The following is a 19432-nucleotide window of genomic DNA, read 5'->3' as shown; positions in this document are numbered from 1 at the left end:
GTGAGTTTTCAGCCTAGAATGGGAAGTGGATGTTCCTATGGGGCGTATCTTCAGGATAGGAAAGATAGCCCATCTTGCCTATCCATCCAAAGCAGAAATTCACCCAACATTTTCTGAGCACCTACTATGTGCAAAACATTATAGGGAACTATATGTAACAGTAACATGAGTGATGAGTCTACCATTTCTTGAGCATCTCATAAATGCCGAGTATTATACCAAGTATTTAATTGTAGAAACAACCTACAAAGGAGTGGTCACCATTACTAGTGAAGAAATAAAAGCTCAAGAGAATAAATAACTGGTCCAAGATCCATTACCCAATTACAGAGGCAAAATTTGGACTCAGGGTGTCTGAGTCCAAAGCCTGTGCTTGTGCCTGACATAAAGCCAACGAATGTAGCCAATGACGAGCCCTCCCCTCCCCCAGGCTATAAAAATCCAAAGAAAGCCAAGGTAGGAACATTGACTTGGTTCTATCTTTTCTTTTCTCTATTAGAGAAATTGTGGGTTCATAGAACAATCTTGCACTAAATTTAGGATTCCCATATACCACCCTATTAGTAACACCTTGCATTGGTGCAGAACATTTCTTATAACTGATAAAAGTACATTTTCATAACTATACTATTAACTATAATCCACAGTTTAACTTAGAGGTGACTGTTTGTATATTATAGTTACATGGATTATTTTTTTTACTTTATTCTGTTACCATACTTACAACCTAACATTTCCTCTTGTAACCACATTCAGATATATATATTCCAGCGCTGCTAATTACATCCATAATGTTATGCTACCATCACCACCATACATTATCAAAACATTTCCAGCATTCCAAATAGGAACCCTGTATATTTTTAGCTTTAACTTCCCATTCCCTATCCCCACTCCATCCCCTGGTAACCTATATTTTAGATTCTAACTCTTTGAGTTTGATTATTCTGATTATTTTTTATCAGTGAGATCATACAATATCTGTCCTTTTGTGTCTGGTTTATTTCACTCAACATGATGTCTTCAAAATTCATGTTCTTGCATGGCCTTCATTCCTTTTTACAGCTGAATAATATTCCATTGTATGTATATACTACCTTTTATCCATTCTTTAGTTGATGGACACTTGGGTTTCTGGTTCTGTCTTAAATATTAACTATTTCCTATCCCCTTAATCCTGAACTTTTTTGTCCTCTCCCACCACCTCACTGCCATTCCATATGGTAATAGCTGCCTTGTGTTTTCTATGAGACTACATTGAAGTGAAAACTGGAGACATTCCCATCTAGTCTATCATTTTCCATATGCAACTGAAACTAATAAACTCACGTGGAAGACACTATGAATATGGTTGCGGTTGGCTTCAAAACGAAAGCTAGAAAAAATATCTTAACCCCAGTAAAGTGGGTTGAAGGTTAAGAGAAATCATCATTTATGGGTTATTGGAGAATAGGTGACTCTAATGTGTTCAGACTCTAGAATGACTCAGGTCACCACCTGTACCATCTAAGGTTTGAATGATGGGAGGTCCCCTTGGGTCCTAGTTGCTCCAACTTTGGAGTCAACTATGTGGTTGGCTCCTGCGGCTACCTACTCTTGTCAACACTCAAACCTTTCTCATGGCTCATCAAAAGTAAATGGGGCTTATAAATAAGAAAGTGTGTTTCAAACGCAAACGCGGGCTGGACTCATCAGTAAGTGGTGAAATCACTTTAGTAGGTCTTGGTTAGCATTTATTAAAATAAAATAGAGAACACAACATATCACTGCGCCTTATGCCATGAGGGTAAATACAGTTTCACGAAACTTGTGTTAGTTTTGCACGTGTGCATATATGTGTCTGTGTACGTATTGGGTACCAATGTAAAATATATTTCTACTCTGGGTCAGGGTCATAAAATTTTGTCGTTGGTCTCATCATTTGTTGGTTAGATGAGAAAAAAATAATACAGTGGAGTCAGAACACCTGTTACAAGCTGTGTGTGACTTTCGGCAATTTATTTAACCTCTCGGCACCTTAGTTTTTCAATAATAATAGTACCTACCTCATAGGCTTGCTGAGGATTAAATGAGTTAATATTTACAAAGGGCTTACCGCAGTGCCTGGCACTTTACAAAGATGAATGAAACGGCCTTAGCACCGATGCCCTTATCCAGGCTCCTCATTGTCAGATTTTCTCCATATTAGACGAAGGAATTAATGCGTTTTGCTTCCTCCCAGGTCTTCCGCTTCTAAATCCAACAGGATTGTTGGAGAAATGAACCGAGGGCGTCCCCCAGTGGCGTAGCGCCGCCTCGGCTCTAAGGCCTGGGAGCCCGGGGCTCTCGCTCTCTCACTACAACTCCCACCATGCACCTCTTCCCCTCTGACCTCTAGCAAGGAACGCGTTTCACGAAGTTGGGGCGAGCAACTTCCACTCCTAGAGTCCAGAAAACCGGAAAACAAAAAGCCTCAGAATTACGTCAGGGGTAAGATGTCGCGATGCTTCCTGGGTAACGTATAACCGTAATTTTCTTCCGCCAACAGGTTAAATAGTCCCACGGGTATCTAGTTCCAAGCATAAGTTCTAGAAACGGCATATCACTTCAGATTGCACCAGAAACGCTGAATAATAAAGAAAATTTGACTCAAGCGGATTGCCGGTCTTGGTGTCCGTCTACTAAGGCTTCTTCCTGTGTAAGCGTAGGGATCTTGCGCTATATAAGAATACCGGGCCGGAAACCACAGCCTCTTTTCCGTGTTCGCTTCCAAGATGGTGAGTTCTGCCGCGTGGTGAGCACGGGCATCCCGGTGGAGGCTTCGAGGAGGACATTTTTTGGGTTGTGGGAATTGAGACCCCGGATAGTAGTGGAGGGTGGACGAAACGTGTGCGTTTCTGGGTGCGGAGGGACAGGAGATCTAAGTGGCGCCTCCTGGAGGCTTCTGACGCGGAACGTAGCCGGAAAGGGACTGAGGCTGGGTAAACTGCGTCCTTTACCTACCAGGACTTATGTCTTGGTGCAGACAAAGAAAAGAAGGAACAACGGTCGTGCCAAAAAGGGCCGCGGCCACGTGCAGCCTATTCGCTGCACGAACTGCGCCCGCTGCGTGCCCAAGGATAAGGCCATTAAGAAGTTCGTCATTCGAAATATAGTAGAGGCCGCAGCCGTCAGGGACATTTCCGAAGCCAGTGTCTTCGACGGTAAGTGAACGTCTTGCCCATAGTACTTACACAGTTCCTTATCCTCGCATCTTGGCTCTGGTCGTTGGCACGGCTCTAAAGCGTCCTGGACAATTACTTTTCGTGTTCGTTAAAGGTTGTTGCTGGTAAAATGATTTTATTTTTGCTCTCTCGTTTGCTGTTTTGAGCCGTGCCTGAAAGGGTTGGTGCACGTGGGCAGAGAGCGAGTTTTTGTCATAGAGTGCATAAACCGAGGTAGCCTGTGTAAGGAATGACATTCCAAAACACTTGGCCATTTATTGCTCTGTATTAATGCGGGGAAACAAGAGCCGGGGAAATTCGAATTATTGAAGAGCGTTTGGGTGCCTGTAGTGAAAATGCAAAGATGAGTAAGAGTTTCAGGAATGAAGACTGTCTAGTTTGGTAGACTAGAGTGATATCTGGCGTGTGATAATGTGATTTTATTCAGTTCTTAGGCTACAAGGAGAGGTCCTGGGGTGTAGATATTAAGGCTGGTGTCCCTTCTAAAGAATTGAAGAATACTTGTTAACACTTTGGGTGAGGGTTTGGGTGAGGGTTGACAAGATGGGCTTAAACGAGACACAGCTTCCTGGTGCGGCTGACAAGAATACAAGCAGACACAGAAGAACACACAGCGAGTGGATGCAGAAAACACGGGGAGGATTTTTTAAAAAATCTTAAAAAAAAAAAGATGGGCTTATAGGTCATGCTTTTCAAGTGTGCTTACATATCAGAAGCTGAATGGATAGCTGTTTTGGGTGTGAGAAGGTTCTGTAGGTATGCCTAACAATTCAGTAGTTGTAGATAAAGTTTTGAGTAATGGAATGAGCAAGAAAGAACAAGGTATTATATACCTAATAATATACATGTGTTAATTTTTACTTTTCAGCGTACGTGCTTCCTAAGCTGTATGTGAAACTACATTACTGCGTGAGTTGTGCCATTCACAGCAAGGTGGTCAGAAACCGGTCTCGTGAAGCCCGGAAGGACCGAACACCCCCACCCCGATTTAGACCTGCGGTGAGTATGTTAAAAAGTGGGGTGATAAAGCTAAGGGCTGATGGATAAAATGATTTGTGAAAACTCAAGGAATGTTAAGGTCCGTCCTGTTGTTTTCAGGTGGAGTGGAAAGGTCTCCACATCTACCAGCTTTCCGTGTCTTAATGACATTGAATACATTGTTAGTGATGATAGGAGAACATTTAATTACTTGGGGTGGGGGTTACGTGGTCTTGAATCCATCGTTTTTATTTACTCCTCTTTTTTTTTTTTTCAGGGTGCTGCTCCACGACCTCCGCCAAAGCCTATGTAAGGAGCTGAGTCCTTAAAGATGGACGAAATACTACTTGCTGGGGGGGAATAAAACAATAAAATGGAAAATTAAGCTTTATAGCGTGTTAAGTTCGTGCCAGATAGCTTGGGGGTTTCGGATGTCTCAAAGGGACTGTAACTGACTAGAAATCCTTAAGTGTTTTTATCAAGTTCAAGAAATTTATATTTTTTTCTCTCCCCTAACTGCCCGCCCACCCCACCCCCCATTGTCAGCACTCTGTGTCCATTTGGCAGCACGGGGAATCTGTCTTTTTTTGTTGTGTCATTGCTGTGTCAGCTCTCAATGTGCCACTCCTGGGCAGGCTGTGTTTTTTTACAGGGGTAGGGGACGTGCTCAATGTGGGGCACACTCCTTGCACGTGGGACCTCCCCTACCCAAGGGACACCCCTGTATGGCACAGCACTCCTTGTGTGCCGCAGCACTGTGCATGGATTAGCTTACCACACAGGCCAGGAGGCCCTGGGTTCAATCCCTAAACTTTCCATATGGTAGATGGACATTCTTTATCAGTTGAGCCACGTCTGCTTCCCTTAATTATACTCTTACACCCTTTTATCTCCTTTTATGTAGTACTTGTTGAGAATTGCATTTTTATACACTGGGTTCAAAACCACTGATTTCTCATTTCATCTTAGGCATTTACCTTTTAGATTCTGTAGGGGAAAAAAGTAACAAACCAAAAATAGTACTGGCATTTAAATTTGCCTGAGTCTTTTTAACTCATTAATAGCTCTGGCAGTGTCTTCTAGTGGTGACAAACTCCCTTAGCTATCCGGTAATGTCTTAGCCTCTTTTTTTTTAAGATTTATTTCTCCTCTCCATTTGTGCTCACTGTCTGCACTCTGTTGTGTGCTCGTATTTTTAGGAGGCACAGGGAACCAAACCCAACTTGAGATGTGTACCTGCTTCCACCTAGAGAGAATGTAGTGGGCAGTTTTTGTGTTAAAGCACTTGAAATGTCATCCCACTGCCTTCTTGGCATCCAAGGTTTCTTGTGAGAAATTTGCACTTAATTTTATTGAGGCTTCTTTAATGTGTGACATGTAAGCTTTTAGTCTGATTATAATATGCTGCATTGTGAGTTTGGATTTATCCTGTAAATTGGGCATCTTAAATGAGTACATTCATGTCTTTTTGTTAAATTTGGGAAGTTTTTCAGCCATTTCATTTTTTTTTTAAACACTTTTTAAAATTAAAGTTAATAGCTCACACAGGATGTTACATTAAATAAAACATGATCCCGTATAACCCACTCCCCACCCCTCCACCCCCATTTTTGTAAACTTTTTTTGAAGATACATCACAAAAATGTTACATTAAAGAAACAGGTTCCCATATACCCCCCACCCTCCCATTTCATTTTTAATAATCTGCACCTTGCCCCTTCGTTGGGCGCTCCCATAATGCAAAATGCGCTTGATCCCCCACAGGTTCTTCAGACTTAAATTTCTTTTTGCTCCTCTGGTTGATCTCGGTTTTCTTCAGATTCATTGATTACTTTGCAAGCTCTAACTTGCTGTTGAGAGCCCCTCTAGGGAATTTCTAATTTCTTTGAGAAAAATTCCTATTTTGTTCCTTTACATGATGTCTATCATTCATCTGTTTTTCTGATTTCCTTTAGCTCTTTGGGCACACGTTTAACTTTTTTTTTGTATTTGGAGCCTTAGCTTTCCCTAATTTGCAAAGCTGTGAAAAAAGGAGTTTATCTGTGACCCTTGGGTTAATTCAACCTGGCCAATGCTTTGGTTGGCAAACTAAAGATGGGTGAACAGAAACTAGGAGAATAAGGAAAAGCTAAACTGTATATTGAGTGAGGAACATAACGGGAAATAACTTAAAGCTCCGGTCTTCAAGCTGACTTGTGCATGCCCCTGAGTAGAAGTCTGGGGTGGGGGCACTGAAGATTTAATGGGAGGTGCATGACTTGGGAAGCTTTTAAGGAATCCATTGTCTGGAAAATCCCATCTGAGAATGGCAATGAAGTAAGAACTGGCTTTGTCAATTTGCATGTATATATTTTTTCTTAAATGGAGCTAAAGCAATAGCTTGGAGGTTTCAATTAAATTACCAATATGCTGGGAAACACATTCTTTGCAAGTGTGTATTCAAAGGAATGATAGCAAGGAAGTATTTCAGAGAATGGTGGTTCCGTAAATGAAGTAGTTGAATGCCTGCTTCCCATGTATAAGGTCCCAGGTTTGACCCCGTGTACATGCTAAAAACATGAAAAAAATCGCTGTTCATGGGGAGTGGAGGTAGCTCAATGGCCAAGTATCTACTTACCATGTATAAGGTCCTGGGTTCCAAACCTGGTACCTCCTTAAAAAAAAAGGTCCCAAACTTATTATCAGTTTACCAGTGGATGTGCTGGAACCCTTAAGACAGATCCTGAACTTGTCAGAACAATGTAGGCAAGAGTGTCCATTCTTTGGGGAAACCCACAGGAGATTGGTATTAGGACCCCTGATTCCTCTACACTTTAATGACCCCTTTATACCCTGGGCAAACATTGGATGGAAGAACAAGAAGCCCAGAATAAAAATGGGTGCTGAGTATGGTGGTCCCGAATCTCAGCTTGCTCAGTGAAACCAGATTAAATTAGTAGATCAGGGAGACAGATGAGTATAACTGCAAGATTCCTCTTGAAATGTCTATAGGCGGGAGCCGATGTGGCTCCATGGGTGAGCTCTGGCTTCCCACATATGAGGACCTGGGTTCAGTTCCCAATCCTAGTACCTCAAAAACAAAAGTACAACAAAAAACTATAGGCACAGCATATCCTTTTCTCAGAATAGGTTTTTTTTTTCAGTCATTTTATTGAGAAATATCCACATACCATAAAAGTGTACAACCAGTGGCTTTTAGTATAATCAGTGTTGTGTATTCATCACCACACAAAAAAATTTTAGAACAATTTCATTACTCCTAAAAGAAAATCTTCACAACTCTTAGCAGTCACCTTACTCAGAATAGGTTCTAATTGAACTACTCAGGTTAGGGCCCATGGATTTATGCATTCTATTTTTTTTTTTTTAAGATTTATTTATATCCCTCCCTTCCCCTCCCCCCGCCCTGCTGGTTTTGCTGCCTGTGTCCATTCACTGTGTCATCTTCTGTATCTGTTTCTCTTTTTGTCTTCTCGTTTTTTTCTCCTTTAGCTTTCACCAGGATCTGATCCTGGGGACCTCTGATAAGGAGAGAGGTTCCCTGTCAGCTTCGCCATGGCAGTTCCTTGTTGCTGCTGCTCTTCACCTTGACTCTCCCCTTTGTCTCTCCTTTGTTGCGTTATCTTGCTGCGTGACTCACTTGTGCAGGCACTGGCTCACCATGCGGGAACTTGTGGGCACTCAGCTCGCTGCACAGGCATGCTTTCTCTTCTTTTTCACCAGGAGGCCCTGGGGATCGAACTCAGGTCCTCCCATATGGTAGGCAGAAGCCCTATTATTTGAGCCACATCCACTTCCCAGTTTATGCAGTCTGAATGCAAAGTATTCACATCTGTCCTGGGGTCCCACTTTCAAGAGCCTAACTGCTAAGAATAGGATTACCATTTTTTCTACTTGAGGATAACTTAAGTTTATTGTGATTTTGGAGTGTCAGATAAACCATAAAAGTTGTGCTTTGGTCCCTAAAGTGGTTCCATTCCATCTCCCAATCAACACCAGTGGCAAAACCACTGTCCTGTTATTTGTTTGAGCAGTCAGGATATCCAATTTCCATACATGGGAAAGTTACCTCCTGTTCATACATCACCCACTCCAAAAACCCCACATGTGCCATGCTGTCAGAAGTGACCCACAAGTAAGCTTGAGGCTTTCCAGGAGTTTGGACAGCAAAACCAGCAGCCTTGACCAGCAGGTATAGCCCAGTCCTGGCCTCAATCCCCAGTACCTCCAAAAAGAAAAAGTATAAGAAATCGATGAAACTCGACTTAAAAACAACACACACACACACACACACAAACAGCAACAGGATGTGGACATGGCTTATCTGCCTACCATATGGGAGGGTCCAGGGTTTGATACCTAGGGCGTCCTGATCTGTGTGGTGCGCTGGCTCACATGCGGGGCTGTCACGCACAAGGAGAGCTGTGCCACGCAGGGTCACCCAGGTGTGAGGGTGCCCCACACGCAAGTAGTGTGCCCTGTAAGGAGAGCCACCCCACATGAAAAAAGCACAGCCCACCCAAGAGTGGCACTGCACACAGAGCTGATGCAGCAAGATGATGCAACAAAAAAGAGTTTACCAGTGCCGTATAGGGTGCAAGCAGACACAGAAGAACACACAGCGAGTGGACACAGAGAGCAGACAATGGGGGTCGGGGTGGGAGTCGAAGGGGAGGGAAATAATAAATCTTAAAAAAAAAAACAAGTATTTTTCTAAAAAAACAAAAACTGCAGCCTACTCTACTTTTATGGATGGAGGTTCGAGTAGGTGGTCACAATGAAAGTGGTAGAGATCTCTGCAAACCTTGTCATTGAAAAAAAAATTATGGGGAAGTGGATTTGGCCCAACGGATAGGGCGTCCGCCTACCACATGGGAGGTCCAAGGTTCAAACCCAGGGCCTTCTGTCCCGTGTGATGAGTCGGCCCATGTGCAGTGCTGATGCGCGCAAGGAGTGCCGGACCACGCGGAGGTGTTCCCCGCGTAGGGGAGCCTCACGTGCAAGGAGTGTGTGCCACAAGGAGAGTTGCCCCACGCAAAAAAAGCGCAGCCTGCCCAGGAATGGCACCACACACACGGAGAGCTGACGCAGGAAGATGACACAACAAAACGCGACACAGATTCCTGGTGCCGCTGACAAGAATAGAAGCGAACACAGAAGAACACAAAGTGAATGGACACAGAGAGCAGACAACTGGATGGGGAGAGTGGGGAAGGGGAGAGAAATAAAAAATAAATCTTTTAAAAAAATTATGGAGTATTGGGGAAAATATTTATTGTAGTCTCAGTCCTGTGACCCTTCTGATATATTCACCAGACAATGTGTGAAAGTATGCAAGCCAGATAGAAACCTCTGGGCTCTCCCAGCCATTCGTCCACTGTCCACCTGTGAGGTTGTTGGATTTCAAGTCAATTCCCTGAGGTAGCCAGGATTCCTGGAAGAGAACTACAGTATATCGAGGTCCTGGACCACCCTTTCCCTCTTACTCCGAAGCAAACTTAAGTATCAGTGAGTCCACTTCATATGAATTCATGACCTAATAGACTTGTCCAAGAAGACTGAGCTAGTTAAATGAGAGAACTGAGGCTAGAATCTAGATTTTCATTCATTTATTCAGTATCTATATCACTTTTACTTCAAACGTAGACTGTGGTAACATGCTTAACATAAAATTTCCCATTTTAGCCGTTTATGTGTATGCTTCAGTGATAACAATTACATTCACATTATTGTACCACCATCACCACCATTTGTTACCAAAACATTTTTAATCACCCCACACAGAAACTGTACCCATTACTCAATAATTCCTCCTTCCTTTCCTCCTACCCACCACCTTAGCACCTGATAAACTGTAATCTTTCTGTTTGTATGAATTTGCTTATTCTAGATATTTCACATAAGTGAAATCATACAATATTTTTTCTTTTATGTCTGATTTATTTCCCTCAGCATGTTGTCTTCAATGTTCATACTCATAATATTTATCAGAACACCATCCCTTTTTAAGGTTGAGTGATAATCCATTGTATGTTTGTGTGTGTATTTGTCCAGTCATCAGTTGGTGGACACTTGGGATGCTCCCACTTTTAACTAGTATGAACAATATTGCTATGAACATTGGTCTGTAACTATCTCTTCAAGTGTCTGTTTTCAGTTCTTTGGGATATATAACTAGAAGTGGAATTGCCAGGTCATATGGTCATTTTATGTTTTACCTTTTGAGGAACCACCAAACTGTTTTCCATAGCAGCTGTAGCATTTTTATTTTTATTTATTTTTTATTTCTCTCCCTTCCCTCCTCCCCCCACATTGTCTGCTCTCTGTGTCCATTTGCTGTGTGTTATTCTGTGTCCACTTGCATTCTTGTCAGCAGTACTGGGAATCAGTGTCTCTTTGTTGCATCATCTTGCTGTGTCAGCTCTCCATGTGTGTGGCACCACTCCTGGGCAGGCTGTGTTTTTTTCACGTGGGGCAGCTCTCCTTGCAGGGCGCACTCCTTGTGCATTGGGTTCCCCTACACGGGGGACACCCCTGTGTGGCACAGCACTCCTTGTGTATCAGCACTGCACGTGGGCCAGCTCATCACACGAATCAGGAGGCCTTAGGTTTGAACCCTGGACCTCTTATATGGTAGGCGGATGCTCTATCAGTTGAGCCAAATCTGCTTCCCTGAAGTTCTTAAAAGCAAGGAAATTTGGACACGGAGGTAGTAGAAGCCACAGCAGGAGACAGAAAGAGACAGTTTGCCATGTGATGGAAGCAGAGATCAATTGCCAACAAGCTACCACCAGAATGCTGCAGACTTTGGAGAAGGCATGGCCTGCTGATAATTTGATGTGGGACTTCTGGCCTCCGAAACTGTGAGACAGTAAATTCCTGTTGTCTAGGCCAACCAGTTTGTGATATCTGCTAGAGCAGTCCTGGCAAACTAAGATATTCATGTACTAACAGAGTCTTCCTGCCAGCTTCCTTGGGGAATACCTCCTGAGCTGTGAGTTCAGGAGATCAGGGACAGTGTATAGATGGACAATTATATAACCTGACATATAGCAAGTGTTCATCATTTATGGATGAATAAATAATCACCTTTGTGTGAGTGAGAATTACAATCTCCGTCATTTGAATAAAATGCAGAGCCCTAAGCCACACCTCCAAAATGTAGGATTCAAAGTGTTCAGGGTAGGTTCCAGGAATCAAAATGCTATTAAGCATCCCAAGTGATTCTCATGCAATTGGTCTCAGACCATACTTTGAAAAATATTAAGGAATTGTACTGGAGCAAGAAAGAAGATACATGACAGGTTTGCTTTAGTATGGGAATATGAACATGGGAATCATGGTACCATTTCAGTCATGGTTGGAACAGTGGATGGCGGAGTCCAAGATCAATTGGAAGAAAGAGGAAGCAAAAAGGAATTGATTGAAAAAATTGTAAAGGTGCCTGAGGGACTGAGGGTCTTGAGTAAGAAAGGCAAGCTCAGAAGGTTTAGGGGAAGTGGTGACCCCTGCACTCCCCAATTGGTAATAATACAAAAGGTACAAAATCCAAACTATTAAAAAATACACATAGTGAAAATAACTCTCAGTTCTTCCTCAATTACCCAGGAGGCAAACACTTACAACCAGTTGCCTGTATAAATCTATATATATATACAAAGATTTTAACACAAATGGTGGCACACTATGTACTGTTCTCCACCTTGCTTTTCTTCTTTTGCAAAATAGTTTTTTAATTTATAATGAAATATTTAAGACATACAGCAAATGCTTGTCTATCTACCTCTCAGCTTATGGAAGAAATGGTTACCTGTAGAATTAAATCTCCCTATGAACTCTCCCCTGATTACAGCTCACTCCAAACCCACAAGAAGTAGGCAGTATCTTGAATTTAGTGCTTGTCATTCACAGGCATTTCTTTATACTTATATTATTCATGTATGTATCCTTTCATGTTTTACATCCAACTGGAGATGTCAAGTAGGCAGTTGGATATAAAGGTTTGAAGTTTAAGAGAAAGAGGCCTAAGCTGGAGATAAAAATTTGGGGATCATTACCTTATAGTTTTGTCTTGCTTGTTTTATTTTATAATCTTTGTGACACATGCAACATAAAATTTCCCATTTTAACCACTTTTTTTTTTTAAGATTTATTTTTTTTTATTTTTCTCCCCTCCCCTCCACCCCCCTGCCCTGGTTGTCTGTTCACTGTGTCTATTTGCTGCGTCTTTTTCGTCCGCTTCTGTTGTTGTCAGCGGCAGGGGAATCTGTGTGTCTTTTTGTTGCATCATCTTATTGTGTCAGCTCTCCGTGTGTGCGGCGCCATTCCTGGGCAGGCTGCATTTTCTTTCGCGCTGGGCGGCTCTCCTCACGGGGCGCGCTCCTTGCGCGTGGGGCTCCCCTACGCGGGGACACCCCTGGGTGGCAGGGCACTCCTTGGGCGCATCAGCGCTGCTCATGGGCCAGCTCCACACAGGTCAAGGAGGCCCGGGGTTTGAACCGCAGACCTCCCATGTGGTAGACGGAAGCCCTAACCTCTGGGCCAAGTCCACCTCCCTTAACCACTTTCTGTAGTTGGTTTTAATTCATGAGGCTGGATGAGATCATCTAGGAAGGGAGTATAGATAGGGGAAAAAAAGATCTAGGCACTGAGCCCTGGTTAGAGCAAGGTTTAAATCAGGGAACTGAGGAGGAACCAACAAAAGAGAGAGAAAGAAAAGGCAACGAGGTAGGAAGAAACCTAAAAGTTTGTGGCTGTCCAAGAGTCAAATAAAGAAAACGTTTCAAGGATGAGAGCATGAGGAACATTGTGCCAACTACTACTAATAGGTCAAATAAGAAGACAGAGAAATAACTGTTGGATTTAGCAACATGGAGTCTGGTGACCTTGACAAGAAGTTTTAGTGGAGTGGTAGGGACAAAAGCATTAGCAGAGTGGATTCAAGAGATTATGGGGGGTGGGGAGAAAGATAGAAAGAATGGGAGAGAGAACAGTGGCGACATCTCTTTGAAGGAGTTTTGCTGAAAAGGAGAGAAATAGGGCTGTGGAAGAAGTGGGTCTCAAGAGGGATTTATTTTTTAAGATTTATTTATTTATTTCCCTGCCTCCCATCTGCTCTGTGTGTCCATTTGCTATGTGTTCTTCTGTGTCTGCTTATCTTCTCTTTAGGCGGCATCAGGAACTGATCCTGGAGCCTTCCAGAGTGGGAATGAAGTGTCAGTCTCTTGCGCCACCTCAGCTCCCTGGTCTGCTGTGTATCTTATTGTCTCTCCTCTGTGTCTCTTTCTGTTGTGTCATTTTGCTGCACCAGCTCTCCACTTGGGCCAGCTTGCCTTGTGAGCCAGTGCTCTGTGCAGGTCAGCACTCCTGCACAGGCCAGCTCTCCACCTGGGCCAGCTCTCTGTGTCAACCAGCTTTCTGTGCAGGCCAGCTTGCCTTCACCAGGAGGCTCCAGGAATTGAACCCTGGACCACCCATATGGTAGATGGGAGCCCAATCGCTTGAGCCACATCTACTTCCCTCAAGAGGGACTTTATACAATGGGAGAAATATCAGCGTGTTTGTTTGAGAATGGGATAACAGAGGGAAATAAAGAGGGGAAAGTAAATGTTATAGGAGACAGAAGGAGCTATACCCCTATACAGAGAATAAGGGATGGAATCCAGTGCACAAGTGGAGAAATTGGCCTTGGATAGGAGCATGGACATTTTATCTACAATAAGAGGAGAGAAGATGGAATGTATGGTCCAGAAGTACATAGGTTGTTTGCTACTTGTACTTACTCAGTGAAGTAAAAGGCAAGGTCATCCATCAGCTGAGAGTAAGGATACAGGGAGGAAGAGCGGGAGTTTGAGGAGAGGGGAAAGAATGAAAAAGACATCTAGGAGAGTGGGAAAGTGAGTAGGTAGGGAGTGTGGTCTGATACACTGGTCTGTGCATAGTAGCCCATGAAGTTAAAAGTCAGGAATTTAAAGTGAGACCAGTTGGCAGAGTTGAGTTGTTTTTTCTAACTATGTTCAATTGAAGGGGTACCCAACCCAAAGGGATGGAGAATTGGATTTCAGCGAAGCTGTGGATCAGCCATGTGAATATGCTGAAGTGAGAAGAGGCGAAGGAGGTGAGCGTGCGCTCATGGGAGAATTGTAATGAGTGATCCTGGGAGCTACATTGGTCAAGGAGAAAAGTAGGTCACGGGGAGGGTGTTGCAATGGGAAGGAAGTGCTGTCCATCAAGAGATTCAAGTTCTGGTTGGGGTGGGGCCAGTAGACCTGGTAAAAATAAAAGGTCAGATCATACTTAAACACTGTTGTGATTTAAAGGACTCCGTCAAGAAGGTGAAAAGGCAGCCTGCTCAATGGGAGAAAATATTTGGAAACCATAAATCCAATAAGGGTTTGATTTCCATTCTATATAAAGAGATTATACAACTCAACAATAAAAGAGTAAGCAGTCCAATTGAAAAATGGGCAAAAGACTTAATAGACATTTCTCCAAAGAGGAAATACAAATGCCCAAAAAGCACATGAAAAAAATGGTCACTATTACTAGCTATTAGGCAATTGCAAATCAAAACAACAAGATACATTTCACACCGCATAGAATGGCCATTGTTAAAAAAACAGAAAGGAAGGAGTGCTGGAGAAGATGTGAAGAAATAGGAGCACTCCTTCCCTGTTGGTGGGAATGTAAAATGATGTAGCCTCTGTGGAAGAAAATTTGGTGATTCCTCAGGAAGCTAAATATAGAAGTGCCATATGATCCAGCAATTCCTCAGCTAGGAATATATCCAGAAGTACTGAAAACTATGATGTGAACTGACATTTGCACACTAATGTTCATAGTGGCATTATTCACAATTGCCAAAAGATGGAAACAACCCAAGTGTCCATCAACTGATGAATGGATAAACAAAATATCGTATATACATACAATGGAATACTACGCTGCTGTAAGAAGAAATGAAATTGAGACACATATGGCAACATGGATGAACCTTGAAGACATTATGCTAAGTGAAATAAGCCAGACACAAAAGGGCAAATATTGCATGGTCTCACTAATATGAACTAAATATGAAGAATAAACTCATAGAGCTAAAACCTAAAGGATATGTTATTAGGAGATAGGAGGAGGGATACTAATGATTAATATATGTAGAAGTTTTCATTAACTTGACTGTAAAAGTGTGGAAATGAATAGAGTTGATGATAACACATTATAGTGAGTAGAACTAACTAACAGAGTTGGTTTATAAATGGGATTTTGGCTGAAAAGGGTAGTCTAGGGATGTAAGTGTCAATTGAAAGAAAGCTAGAGAATAATCTAGGGACTGAATAACACAGTGAACCCAGAGGTAGATAAGAATTGTGTTTAATAGTACAAATGTTAGAATGTGCTATGAACTAGAACAAATGTATATTATTATTGCAAGGTGGTAAGAATATAGAGAAGCATGGGAAAAATACAATTAATGTAACCTATGGACTATAGTCAATAGCAATACTGTAATGTTCTTGCATCAATGCCAAAGATGTACTATGTTAATAATAGCAGAGCATGGAAAAAATTTACCAAATGTATGCTATAGACCATAGTTAGTGGTAATAGTCTGATATCATCCCATGATCTGTAACAAATGTTCTACAACAATATAGTGTGTTTGGGGAGGGGTGTTGTATGGGAATTCTGCACATGGGCATGATTGTTTTGTAAGTTCACAACTTTTCTAATAAAAATATATTTAAAAAAGCAGAGTGGGTGTAGCTCAGTGGTTGAGTGCCTGTTTCCCGTGTATGAGGTCCCAGGTTCAATCCCCAGAACCTCCTGAGGAAGAAAAAAAAAAAGAAGAAAGAAAAATATATTTTAAAAAATCACTCAAAAACAAGAGGTCAGAAAGTGAGATGTTTGAAAATGAAATTATGGAGGAGGTACAGTTATTGGTCAAGGGTCCTTATGGGAGAGCCAGGTTTCCCATTAAAGTAGATGGGGAAGGGAATTTTGACTTTGGGGGATTTTACTGAGGAGTGGCCTTTAGTTCTAGAGGACTGTTAAAGTGTTTCAGGAGATGGGCAGGAGTGTGAAATGGGGTCAGAAAGGGCTAGGTGGGAAAGGGAGTGTGGGAGACGAGGGGGGACCTGGAGTCCTGGGCTTCTTACGGTGTCTGGCCATGAACAGGGATAAGGACTGGGATGCAGGGAGTCCTGGTGGACCTCACGCTGCACAAGTAAAGTGGACAGTGGGGCCTGGAGCCTGGAGATTGTCCCAGCTCACCTGTCGGCAGGTCCGGAGACCCAGACTTCACATCTCCTCCTTTGGGCTATTTTCCTGACCTTTCTTCTTGCTCTCCTTTCTGAGGTCCATGTTGCACTCATCATTTCTGAATTATAGGCATATCTGGGAAGGAAGCAAGGTATGAGAAGCCCGGGAGCCCTGGGATGGGGAGGGGAACCAGGAAAGGAGGGGGGAAATTGAGGAGGGGACCGCAAAAAGGAAGTTCTGAGGAGGCATCCTTCTCTCCAGTATAAGGCACTACACAGCCTATCCAGATCCAGGCCCCCTGGAGGAAGGTAGGTCAGTTTCTCAGGTTTCAGTTAAAGATGATATGGGGGCAGGGCACCGGGCCTCATGGATGCCATGTCCTGAGGTGCAGCAGTTAAGAGCTCAACTTTGACGTCTGACCAACCTGAACTTGATTCCTTGTTTTGCTTTGGGATACCCTTCGACTTTGGGCAACTTACTTTCTTTGACCCTCCATATCATCATCTAAAAATGGTAATAGTTATACTTCACAGGACTTTTTTGAGAACTCAATGAAATAACAACATATGCAGGGGAAGTGGACTTAGCCCAATGGATAGGGTGTCCGCCTACCACATGGGAGGTCCAAGGTTCAAACCCAGGGCCTCCTTGACCCATGTGGAGCTGGCCCATGCGCAGTGCTGACACGTGCAAGGAGTGCCGTGCCATGCAGGGGTGTCTCCCCGCATGGGAGAGCCCCACGCGCAAGAAGTGTGCCCCGTAAGGAGAGCCGCCCAGCGCGAAAGAAATTGCAGCCTGCCCAAGAATGGCGCCGCCCACATGGAGAGCTGGCACAGTAAGATGACACAACAAGAAGAGACACAGATTCCCAGTGCCGCTGATAAGGATAGAAGCGGTCACAGAAGAACACACAGGGAATGGACATAGAGAGCAGACAACTGGGGGGGTGGGGGAGAAATAAATAAAAAATAAAAGAAAAGGTGTGTTGGAAAGTCAAAGCTACTACTACATTTCAATTTCTGCAACTCTATTATACACTGATTCACGAGAACATGCCATGTGAAAGGAGAAACAACCTTAATTTTGAAAGACTAGCAGCTCTACTTTAGGCATGACACTGCAAGATCATATTTTCTAACAAAGCCTTCTGTGTTGGCATTGTCTATCATGGCACTGTAGATCCAAGCACAGAAGTGTGTAGAATTAACAGGAGTAGAATATCTCCAGAATGTTCCCAGATAAGTGGCAGATATTTGATCTTCTGGCAAGAGCTTGGATCCAAGTGTTTAATTGAATATTCATTTAAATATTCCAGACCAAATGTTCAGAAGTTGAAATGAATTGTTTCTGTGTGTACTGCACAGCAATTGAACATAGTTACTATAGAATCATCCACCTTCCAACAATTCCTGAAACGGTTCCTTAATTGGATTATTTACAGCAACAAAATCTCTTCTCTGAAGCCTTTCTTTGCACAACCCTGAGTTAGGGGTTTATTTGCATTATAACAAATCTGAGCTGTGAAGTATCAGAATATCACAACTAGTTTAACAATGTTCTCAGACTTGGGAAAATTGCCTGCTTAGTATTATGCAGTAGTAGAATTATGCTTAGATTTTAATTCATCTGCAAAGCATACAAATTAAAGCTACAGTATAAATGTGAAACTAATGACAAGGGTTGAAAGGTAAACTGTGAATCTTCATTTTTAACATTGATCCAAATTTCTATATTGGACCAATATATTGTATTTAGGTGGTATTAAAAGTGGTATCCTACTTAAGTTAAGTCTATCTTATCATCTTAAGTGTGCTTTTGAAATTGTGAGGTTGTCATCAAAACCAGCATTTCACATGTCCACTTTTCAGGCATAACAGATTACTATTTAGGCAGTTTAAATAAATTATTGGTACTGATAATGCCACGTGATAGAAAATCCAGAGAAGTGAATTTATTGCTACATGGCAATTACATTTAATTCTTTAATGTATATATTTATTTATACTGATTGGAATCCTCCAGAATTTTAAAATCACTTTAGAGATGAAGTTTTGGATTCTACTGCTCACCAATCCAAAATCCATAATGATTTAAGTACTTATTTTCTCCCATTTCCTTCCTAGCTATCCCCTCCCCTCCAAAACAATTCAATACAGCTCAAGTTTAATTGGGAAGAGAGAGAAGTTTTTTAATAGTATTTATTTATTTTTAGGAAGTACCGGGGATTGAGCCCAGGATCTTGTACACGGGAAACAGGGACTCAACCACTGAACTATATCCACTTCCCTTTAAATAGCTTTTTGTTGTCGTTTGGTTACTTTGGTGATCTGGGTGGCACATATTGCTCTTTGCCATTACGTCGAGTCACTCCCTGAGGTATAGCCCTATGACCAAACTGGCATCTGTTCTTGGATTTTTCCAGCTGCTCCCATGGGAACGGTACTGCCTCGGAAGCCAGAACAATCCTTACTAGCCCTTACTTCTGGCCTCTCAGGTGGTTTATCAGTGGACTTCTCAGGAGCCACATCTCTTCATTTTTGGTGGGAGACACTACACTGGAGTGAAGTTCCCATAGTGGCTGCACAGGAACTGGAGATGGCTCTTTAGGGGACTTCTGGCACTTCAGAATAACTTAATTTATGGGGTTCCTATATGGCCACAGCTACAGCTGCATGTACATTACTATTACATGGTGAAGCAGTATTTGTCCTTGATGGGGAAGAAACTGGTATCTCATCTGGCTGAGAACCTTCATCTGAACAGAGGAATGCTCTATTAGACCCTTTTCTTGCTGAGCTGTGCTTAATGCAGGAAGCTCAGTTGCAAGTGGAGGGCTTGTTCTCATCCTGAGCTGCTGGACAGAGCTGCAGTCTCTGCTCATCCTCTGTAGGCACGGGACAACTAATTCTCAGCTCTTCATTATCCTTTTTGTTGTAGACACCTTTAACAGGATCAGACATCCTAATCTCCAGAGTTAAGTTCACCTGGTATTC

General features: G+C 42.6%; 1 protein-coding gene and 1 pseudogene across 1 annotated transcript; both read left to right on the top strand.

The window, feature by feature from the left end:
• The first annotated feature begins 2476 nt into the window (after window positions 1-2476).
• On the top strand, window positions 2477-4572 carry RPS26 (ribosomal protein S26). Its single transcript, XM_004466096.5, has 4 exons — window positions 2477-2756; window positions 3005-3182; window positions 4072-4202; window positions 4459-4572. The coding sequence occupies exons 1-4, from the start codon at window positions 2754-2756 to the stop codon at window positions 4492-4494; spliced, it is 348 nt and encodes a 115-aa protein (XP_004466153.1). The 5' UTR covers window positions 2477-2753; the 3' UTR covers window positions 4495-4572.
• A 6175-nt stretch (window positions 4573-10747) lies between these two features.
• LOC131280568 (cyclin-G1-like) lies at window positions 10748-17865 on the top strand (annotated as a pseudogene).
• The last annotated feature ends 1567 nt before the right edge of the window (window positions 17866-19432 follow it).

Source organism: Dasypus novemcinctus, chromosome 12 (assembly GCF_030445035.2).
Source record: "Dasypus novemcinctus isolate mDasNov1 chromosome 12, mDasNov1.1.hap2, whole genome shotgun sequence".
Taxonomy (NCBI): domain Eukaryota; kingdom Metazoa; phylum Chordata; class Mammalia; order Cingulata; family Dasypodidae; genus Dasypus; species Dasypus novemcinctus.
This window is presented reverse-complemented; position numbering and strand designations above follow the sequence as displayed.